Source organism: Montipora capricornis, chromosome 3 (genome assembly GCF_036669925.1).
Source record: "Montipora capricornis isolate CH-2021 chromosome 3, ASM3666992v2, whole genome shotgun sequence".
NCBI classification, from domain to species: domain Eukaryota; kingdom Metazoa; phylum Cnidaria; class Anthozoa; order Scleractinia; family Acroporidae; genus Montipora; species Montipora capricornis.
Window position 1 is genome coordinate 49,062,192 of NC_090885.1, and position 10,389 is coordinate 49,072,580.

At 40.1% G+C, this 10,389-nt stretch overlaps 1 protein-coding gene and 1 pseudogene across 1 annotated transcript; one reads left to right on the forward strand and one right to left on the reverse strand.

Annotated features, from left to right (window-relative positions):
• Window positions 1-3,845: 3,845 nt before the first annotated feature.
• LOC138040445 (D(3) dopamine receptor-like) lies at window positions 3,846-5,138 on the reverse strand. Its single transcript, XM_068886173.1, has 2 exons — window positions 4,547-5,138; window positions 3,846-4,514 (listed from the first exon to the last, which is right to left on the reverse strand). Exons 1-2 carry the CDS (start codon window positions 5,029-5,031, stop codon window positions 4,142-4,144), a joined length of 858 nt encoding a protein of 285 aa, XP_068742274.1. The 5' UTR covers window positions 5,032-5,138; the 3' UTR covers window positions 3,846-4,141.
• Window positions 5,139-9,278: 4,140 nt separating this feature from the next.
• The window catches only part of LOC138040446 (histamine H2 receptor-like), a 3,591-nt pseudogene continuing 2,480 nt past the window's right edge, over window positions 9,279-10,389 (forward strand).

Consider the following 10,389-nt stretch of genomic DNA (forward strand, 5'->3'; position numbering starts at 1 on the left):
TAGTTTTTGAGTGAATCCAGCTGTTGTTAACCCTTTCAGCCCCGTGGGGTTCCCCATTGACGAGTAAAATTCGTCTGGCGTTAGACAGAGTAAAATCTATAAGTGGCACTATTGGGAGTTAAAAGGTTAATGGGGACATAGTTTTTGAGTGAATCCAGCTGTTGTTAACCCTTTCAGCCCCGTGGAGTTCCCCATTGACGAGTAAAATCGTCTGGCGTTAGACAGAGTAAAATCTATAAGTGGCACTATTGGGAGTTAAAGGGTTAATGGGGACATAGTTTTTGAGTGAATCCAGCTGTTGTTAACCCTTTCAGCCCCGTGGGGTTCCCCATTGACGAGTAAAATCGTCTGGCGTTAGACAGAGTAAAATCTATAAGTGGCACTATTGGGAGTTAAAGGGTTAATGGGGACATAGTTTTTGAGTGAATCCAGCTGTTGTTAACCCCTTCAGCCCCGTGGGGTTCCCCATTGACGAGTAAAATCGTCTGGCGTTAGACAGAGTAAAATCTATAAGTGGCACTATTGGGAGTTAAAAGGTTAATGAGGACACAGTTATTGAGTGAATCCAGCTGTTGTTAACCCTTTCAGCCCCGTGGGGTTCCCCATTGACGAGTAAAATCGTCTGGCTTTAGACAGAGTAAAATCTATAAGTGGCACTATTGGGGGTTAAAGGGTTAATGGGGACATAGTTTTTGAGTGAATCCAGCTGTTGTTAACCCTTTCAGCCCATTGACGAGTAAAATCGTCTGGCGTTAGACAGAGTAAAATCTATAAGTGGCACTATTGGGAGTTAAAGGGTTAATGAGGACATAGTTTTTGAGTGAATCCAGCTGTTGTTAACCCTTTCAGCCCCGTGGGGTTCCCCATTGATGTGTTAAATCAGCTTTCTGTAGACAGAGTAAAATCTATAAGTGGCACTATTGGGGGTTAAAGGGTTAATGGGGACATAGTTTTTGAGTGAATCCAGCTGTTGTTAACCCTTTCAGCCCCGTGGGGTTCCCCATTGACGAGTAAAATTCGTCTGGCGTTAGACAAAGTAAAATGTATAAGTGGCACTATTGGGAGTTAAAGGGTTAATTAGTGGAGTACTAAATAAGACGCGTACATTTTATTGCGTTTAGTTTTACTCCACTTTTTCACTCCAACTCCTTGAAAACAAAGAATTAATCGGTGGCTTTCACAAAAATAAAACAACCTTAATTCCACATCTTTGACTGGCTAAACTTAAATTTACCCTACAAAAATACATATATAGTAGGAGTAAAATCCTCTTCTACCTTTTTTCTCAGAAAGTAGAATTAGTAAGTGGGGTAGACTTTACTCAGTTTCCCGATAAATAGGAGTAAAATTAACTCTAGCATATTATATCGGTAGGGAGAGTAAAATTTACTCTAGCAAAGTCATTGCCTTTGAATATTAACTAGCACTGAGTAAAAATTACTCTTAGTGGGTGTTAAATTAACTCCTCTTAGGAGTACATTTTACTCCGCTTTATTTTACTCCACCTTTTCACTCCTGCACTGGAGTGAAATTAACTCTTTAAAAATAACAGGGTGTTTACGATATATATATAGTTTTCAAAAATCGTATCGGTCACTTTTGAAATGTATGTTGACTAGCATACGAAACCCCAAGTTCTATATAAAAAAATGCGTTGGAATACAATGTTTATCACCGTTGTTTGTGTTATTTTCTTAATCGAGAAGAGGGAAATGTAGCCAGGGTGTGGCAGTTGTTAGTGCAGTCTTAAATCCAGGCTCCAATTCACTCTTTTCGAATTAAGTGGGAGAGAGACCTTGAACTGATTCATATTACTAAGAACAGCCAGGGTCTTTTCTCGGCAACGGATAGCCGGAGAAAATTCTGTGCTCGAGTCTGCTGCCAGCAAACGTTTCTTTGAGCAACACAAATGTTGGCATTTTCTTGACCAAAAGAAGTGAGCTGTGGCTTACAATGTACCCTTATTTAGCATGCAAGAAAAAGCGGTTCAAATTTTTGAAAGGCAACAAACCAAGTAAGTCTGAGGAATGTTTTAAACTTATTCGTCCCTTTAAAAGTGATATTTCAGATATGAGAAGACTTGGCTCGGGTTGCTCGAAGCATGCTTAGCGCTGACCAGGCCCTTGGTATTTTTGGTTGATGCTAATGCTTAGGAGCAAGGGTGGCACAGTCGGCTAGTGCGCGGCCTTGGTGCATAAGGTCCCGAGTTCGAACCCTAAACCAATGGAATCATAGGATGCGCCATCCAATTCCGTAACACCTTTTGAAGGTTAGGAGGGCCGCACTCAAAAAACCACTTTTTCTCCCTTAAAGCAATGGTATCACAGGATACGTCATCCAATTCTGCAGCAACTTCTTGGGGTTAGGGGGTCATAACTCAAAACCGGGGGGAGTTATCCTCAAAAAAACCACTATTTCTCACTTATGCATCGCCTTCCCCTGAGGTGCTAGAGACTAACCAATGGTATCACGGGGTGCAAGGATGGCGCAGTGATGAGAGCACTCGCCTCCCACCAATGTGGCCCGGGTTCGATTCCCAGACTCGGCGTCATATGTGGGTTGAGTTTGTTGGGTCTCTACTCTGCACTGAGAGGTTTTTCTCCGGGTACTCCGGTTTTCCCCTCTCCTCAAAAACCAACATTTGATTTCATTTGCGTTAACTTGTTAATTTCAATTTACAGTGTCCCCGATTAGTGCTCTACAGCGCTAGAAGATTAGACACTTAAATAAAGTTCCTTTCCTTTCCTTTCCCTGGATTTCACGTCTTTGTTTCGACTTCTTTCCTTTCAGTGTAGCCTAAGTAGCTTTAAATACCCTTAAAACGGAGCACTGATGGAAAGAGGGGGGTAAAATGAGCGCACCGTCGGCTTCCTGGGAGAGGACTCTCTAGAGAGTAAAGCAACTCCCGACGTTAAATAACGTATACCTTTACCTTTACCTTAAGTGCGTATGCAAGATACTTTCTGGTTGCTTAACCAGATGTAAAAACTCTAAGGTGAAGTCGACTTTTTGAAAGTTCAAGTGCTAGTTTATTGAAGGTAAGGAGCGATTTCTACCATGTACCAGCTGGAACAAACACGAGCCCAGGGACGGTAACGTTCATACACCTTGTTGTCGTCTAGAGTGAGAAATAGGGAGAGACCTCGTTGGAGCAGTCACTCATCTATCTAACTGAACTCAGCATCTAGGGTCACTATTGCTCGGGATATTCACTTTCCGGTGCCAGAAGGGTAACAAATATTCAACTAAAAGAAGTAATCAGGAAGGGAGGGGGGGGGGGGGGGGGGGGTGTGGCTTTTCGAGGTATTCGCTTCAGCACTTTTTTAAGCTTGTCCAAAGTTTCCTCGCGTCAATAACTAGGAAATCATTCCACAGATATTCTACTAACTAAAATTCCAGTTCCAATCACAAAACTGACATGAAACTACGTTTGCTGAACTTTTACTTCCTACTCAAAATCCTATGCAAAGTTTTAAAAAGAAGAATCAGATATTGAAAGACAAGAAGAAATATAGTTAACCTTTGAGTCGCAAGTTAGGCTTAGCGGTCCCGGTCTCCCTATGACTGATATCGCAGGCGGTAGCTTCAAAACGGTAGTCGGCAATTCATCGTTTGGTTTGCCAAAGAATTAAAAAAAAAAAAGCCCTGTGTGACAGGCTACCCGCAGTGCACAGCAATTGATGAACAGAAGGGAACATAAGTTTGCTTGTGGACAGAATTAGTGAGTTCATACTTAGGTCCAAATAGGCCATAAGTGCGACAGAAACTCAAGTCAACTGAGACTTACTGGATGCCGTATCGCGTGATGGTGTTTTGATGTGCTGAAGTACGCATTGGAGGGGGGTCAAACTAGATTTTAGATCGTACTTCGGCTTTTCTGAAGATACCGAGTTTCTAAGGTTACAATTTAAAGCATTCAACTAAAATAAACCCCTTTCACATTCAAAGTAAAACTCAGGCATTTTTGAAGCCTTCTTACCACTCTAGGATTACGTTCTGTTCGAGCTGTGGTACGACGACATAAAAAAACGTCATTTTAACAATCAGTGACTCTTTTCCGTTTTCGAAACCGTTGATACAGCGAGGACGATAAGTTATACTGATCATTACTAACTAGGCTTTCAACCACGGTTTTTAAGCGCTACAAATTCACCGGCCTGCTTGTTGGTCGCTTGAAAGTGGACTTTACAAGTTGCTTGAAAACTTTCTTTATGTCCCTTTTTAAGAAAGTGTACGCCAAGGGGTTTAAAGCCGAATTGGAAACTAATACTGGAATTTTGAACTCGAAGTCACCACAGTCTGCTTTAGGATTAAGAAAAATTATCACAGAACAATGTATATATATGCTGTAAGACATAATAGCAAAACCTGCAACAATTGCTGTTATTTTAACAGTTGTCATGTTGTTGCAAGTTTTCATCAAAGTTTTATGGTTAAAACGTAACTGTCTTGCTAAAGTACGTGCGGCTCTTCTATGCTTAAATACGACGTGCACCATTGATAAAGACAGAATGCTAGCATAACACACGGAAGAAACTCATAAAAAATGGCAACAATAAGAGAATAGATTGTAAAAAAGACATGGTTGGAAAAAACTATCGCCGCTGTTGGGAAAATCAATGGAACAATTGCAATAACCCAAGCCAAGGAAATAATGCAGATGACACGACGACGAGTCATAAAACGTAAGTACGCAAAGGGCTTGGCAACTGCGATGTAGCGATCCAAGACCAGGCTGCACAAGTTTATTATGGAAGCGTAAACGAATAACCATCTTATCAAGTTAACCCAAGTAAGCATAGGTAGCGTAGGATCATGCACGCACTTGAAGCTTTTTGTAATTTCGCAAAAGTGTAAGTGGGGAACAACAAATATGCCCACGGAAAAATCCACCACTGCAAGCGAGGTGAGAATTGCGTTGGTTTTGGTGTGAAGCTGTCGTTTGCTCAGCACGAGAAAGATAACAACTCCATTTCCACTTATTGCCAGAATGGTAAGACACCAGTCAATGATCCAAATCCAGGTTCTCATTTCGCACGGGTTTAACAAATGTTCCTGCCTTACAGCATGTTGATTATGGAACGGATTTTTAGTAAGATACAGTTATCACTCTGTGATGTCTAAGACTTGAAGTGAGCTTGAAGTGAGCGTAACAAACCAAATATGGTTCCCTATAACTTTTTCCTGTTTAGAATACTATCTAAACGTCATCCACAAAGTGATCCACAATGCCAGGTGCTAGAGCTTTAGCCAATAGAATGAAGAATCGGTCGATTTTGATATTTTATCTTTATGTGTTTTAGTTGCTTAGGTTAACGGGATGACGATGATTGTTAAATTGATTTTGAGGGACAAAACATTGTCAGCACGGTGTCTATAGTTGCTGTTGATAATGCAAAAAGGTGGATGAGAGATCAATGACGGCCATTTTTTTTACCTACATTCATATACGAGAATTGAAAGGCTCATGGATAGAGAAAAGAGACCCTATTGCATCAATTGAAAACTGCTTCATTTTATTCAACATTTGTAAGGAAATTAGTTTAATATACAGTCATTCTCGCAACCTGTTCTTTACATTCGACAGCACGCAGTTACAATACCAGTTACATTAATTCAACTCAGAGCGCAAAAGGAAGCCGGGATCTCTACCTGATTTAACCAAAACGAGGACTGAAGTCACAAGCCGTGATGATTGGCACTAATGACAAACATTTCAAATAAAACTATGCCTCAAAATCATTGTGCCTACACCCTGCACGGGAAAATTACAACAGCAAACGACTCCATCCAATCCCATTAAAGACTTAAGTCGGTCAATGTTTCATCGTCACAGTTCATTCCGCGGCTTCCAATGATCTATCCTTCCTTTCTCCTTTTTCTTTACATCTTTCTTTCTTATCCGATACTCCGCTACTATTCTCTCGTTAACGTCCTTGCACGTACGGTCACTGCACAGTGAATTAGATGTCTCCATTCTGACCTTTTGAAAATCTTGGAATGCCATTCACTGATATAAACACACACTTGCGTTTTTGCAAATGTCTTTCAGTTTGTAACATAGCTTGGTTAGTTCACCCTACCTTGACACTAACCGCCGCGCATCAGGCTTGTTCTAAGCTTGTTCCGCTATATCCTCTACATTAGCTATAGCATGAAATGCCATTGTTATTATTAAACAAGCCAGCATAGATCCAAGATTTCGATTCAGGAAGAAATTCCAGTCTGTATTATGACTTGAATTATAAATAAAAAGCAAAACAAATCTGATTTCGAGATAAGCAGACCGTAAGGTTTCTTTAGCTTCATTGGCAACCCTGATGCAGAATCCGATTTTTCCAGTGTCTCTCGGTGGAGGTTCTTATTCTTGAATCGTTTCTCAAAAAGGATAGTACATATATATAAAATAAGGCGTCTAAATGGGTTTATACTCTCATACAATTGGGACGAGCCAGGGCATGTCCCCAAATCACATAAACACAATTCTTTGATTGCACTCACGTGATAAGAAGGCCACGTTTGTGCCAAAACAATAGAAAAATGTAGGCTTAAGTTTTACCGTCTTGACGTCAGGTGTAATCAAATAATTTGACTTTCTTGTGCTCGAATTGTTCTATTATAAACTTGCGAAAACTTTTTAGTCTGGTTAGTAAGGGCGTGAAGACTTTTTTTTTTTTTGGAAAGGGCTTTCACATATGAAGGCCCGTTTACACATGCGATTTTTGTCGGAGCAACTTGATGCAATTTTGTCGCGCTCAAGTTGCAATCCAAAATTCGCACAAGTAAACCGGATTCGATTTAAATGCAGTTTTACAGCGTATCGCAAGTGTTTCGAATTTTTTCGCAGCGTTATGGCGGAGAAAAAGCGATCAAAAAGCCGTGCGTGGAGTTACAATGAAGAAGTGGCACTGACTTATTTGAGGCAAAATTATCCATGTTTCTTTAACACCACTTGTACAGACTCTAAACGGCACTGCAAGATGGCAGCGGCATTGCTGGCGTTAATTTAAAAGCAAGGACATTGCTGCGAGCCATGAGGCGAGCAGCACACTATTCTTGACGCGGACGGTCCTGGGCACTTGTGTATTCGAGTGATATCTCGATTTTTGGATGGTTGGTGGATGATCCTCTGATCATCAAATACTTTGAAGTCAGCAGACAACTCACAATGGGTACAAAGTTGAGAGCCGGGATAGACACTTCCACGGTTTTTGGCGCTATCTTGGCGGGGGACAAACAAGGCTAAATTTACAGAAACTGTATGGGATTTTGCCGACTTTGAACCGCTATAGCGCCGCTAAAAAGAGACGAATGTCCACAGTGAAGGTGTATTTTAAAAGACATTTATACTGAGATTATTTTCATGAAATATAAAGAACAGATTCAGTCTACAACGAGCATAAACGAATACAAAAAGTGTGTGAAGAGCTGAGAAATTAAATGTAGAAGAAATCTAATTACAGTAAAATGGAGTATTGCCTAGGCAACGGTTTGAATTATTACCCGCGTCAAGAGTTTTAGCTGTGTGCCAAGATTCTAGTCTTTCTTGAACGCGGTAATTTCCTTTGTCCATAACTCAAGCATTATCAAAGTCAATGGATAATTATTTAGGCACGCATGGTTAGCAACATTTGAGCCCTTTGTGTAGTTTTTGAAGTTTCGTTGATGTTCCTTTTTACGGGTTTTGGAAGCAGCGGTTTCTCCTATGTAGTTCCAAGAGCACTCTTTACATGGGATTTTATAAACAACATCACATTGGAGATCTGAAGGTTGTCGGTACTTTGGGGACGGGAATTCTTGTTGAAGAGTTTTGAACGGCTTGTTGGCAACGCGGATTTCATGGTTGCGGAGTAATCTTGTTGGAGGTTCGGTTAGGCCATTGATGTAGGGGAGGCATGCACAACCCTGATACGTATCCGATGGTTCGACCCATTTGAAAAACATAGAAACCAGTTCTTCTGGTGGAGGGACTGTAGGTGGGGGTGGCTTCTTGTTGAGGATGGTAGAAATAACAGACGAAGGATAGCCATTGGGTTCTAATGCGGCCCTAACGTAATTGGTTTTATGAGTTTTTCCTTCATGACTGCTTGGGAGGTTGGATGCCCGAAACAGGAGCAACCATGAAATCCAAACTTTGTAACTCTGACGATGACGGGTGTACCGTCGAAACATGTTTGGTAAATTAAAGAAAGTTGGACTGTTTCTACGACTGTATGTGTTTCTGTTGCTATCTAGACCTTTTGATCACATATAGAAGAGATGTAAAAGTTACTTAATTTGTAATATTTCTTTAATATTAAAAATCATGAATGCAAAAAAAAAAAAAACTACTTACATACAAGAAACAAAATGCTGAAAATGTGTCATAAAATACAATAAGAAACATATTTACATCTAAATGCTTTTGCACTTATTGAGTCACGCTGAACATTTCAGTTAATTTGAGTTGTTAATTTTTGAAATGGTTTTTGCCGGGCTTTACATCGTTTTCCTTAATTGTTGTATGTAATCAGTTATCAGGTGAGTTATTTCTTTTTTTACAATTTTACCATTCTATATTGTGTGAATAACTTTTCCGCCATATATATGTCAATTTTTTACTTTCAACCGAAGCGAGGTTGAAACGTCGTATTTATATTACCCGTTATTTTTACCTTAAAATCTATTAAAATTTTGTTTTTTTGTCTTATCTACATTTGTAATTTCCATCGAGGGCATTTATTCGATCAGGTTCAATTATCAGACCCGCCGTAACGTGGTAATTGACAACCTTCATACCAGCCGTCAAAGGTAAATGAATAATTTCCGTACCGTTTTAACAGTTTTGAGTTTATTTGAGCAACAATTATTTAGGGGACTTTTTAAGACTCCGCGCTTCTCGAAATCAAGGTCTAATTCAGCGTTTTATTTACGATTGACCCAACGTGAGCCCAAAAACCGTCTTCTGATGATTTACCACCCAAAATGCTTCGGACTTCGTTGTTCCGTAATGCCAGATATTTACATCTGTTCTTACAATTGCACTAGAGTCGGTTTCCCATTTACCTGGCTATTGAACTATTGCCGGGTGAAAGCTGTCAGAAGGTATATTCTTTACTGCAATTTGTTGACCAAGTTTATTAACTGTACACACTTCTTTCATGGTGACGTCGATACATACACCCATCCTCTTTTGTTAAGAAAACATTCGAAATTGTCTCGTTGAAAATTTGTGTCTTAAAGTCCAAAAAATTAGATGGTTGTCATGCCTCTGATAGAGTCTGGAACTGAAGGAGTTCCACGCTGATGCAGCATAATATGAAAATCAATGGAAACCGTAAGAATTAGTTCTTACTCTTGAGAACTACCAGAATGCAATTACCGCGAAACCTATAGTTGGTAGAACGGAAAGTACACATTTTTTCATCTAAATTGTGACAGCGAAAATATTGAGCGAACCAACAGTTTATGTCCTGTGTGCTTTGCTTTCCTGTGATCAAGGAGCAACAGATAATTTGGTGTGCATCAACTTTCAGATTACCCATTCATCATTACTCGAGGAGACGAGGTGAGCCGAAACTGATGAGAACCTGGATCTGGATCATTAACTGGTGTCTTAGCATTCTGACAATAACTGGAAATGGAGTAATTATCTTTCTCGTGTTCAGCAAACGACAGCTTCGCACCAAAACCAATGCATTTCTCGTCTCACTTGCAGTGGCAGATTTTTTGATTGGGACGACCACTGTTCCCTTCTTCTATTTTGTGAGATTTCAAAAAGCTGTAAAGGCAATGTTATTTGGCAGCGCTTAGTAATCTTGACAAGATTCTCACTGTGTTACGCTTCCATGATGAACCTGTGCAGCGTAGTGCTGGATCGTTTCATCGCGGTTGTCATTCCTTTTGCATACTTGAGTTTTATGACTCGTCGTCGTGTCGTCTGCATTATTTCTTTGGCTTGGGTCATTGCAATTGGACGATTGCTTTTCCCAATGGCTGGGCTCGTTTTTTCCAAACCTATCTTTATAAGAATTCATTCGATTATTATTGCCACTTTCTACGAGTTTCTTCCTTGTGTTATGCTGGTATTCTGCGTTGGATCCATGGTGCGAGTTGTATTTAACCATAAAAGAGCCGCCAAATACTTTAGCAAAACAGTTACGTTTCAACCACGAAGTTTTTTTAAAAAGTCAGGACAGCAGTACAGTGAAAATAACAGCAATCATTGTGGGCTTTACCCTCGTGTGTTACAGCATTTTAATGCGCTGCTCTATATTGGTCTATTCCTCTAAAAGTGCGAGGATGATGCTTACAAAATACCGATATTAATTTCAAATTCAGCTTTGAACCCTTTAGCCTACGCTTTTTTGAAAAGGGACATAAAGAGAGCGTTTTTAAAGAACTTACAAA

Coding starts and splice junctions, on each gene's coding strand:
- LOC138040445 (XM_068886173.1), bottom strand. CDS start 5,031: ATGAGAACCTGGATTTGGATCATTGACTGGTGTCTTACCATTCTGGCA. Junction 4,515..4,546: donor TATTCTCTTATTGTTGCCAT/TTTTTATGAGTT, acceptor GTGTTATGCTAG/CATTCTGTCTTTATCAATGG.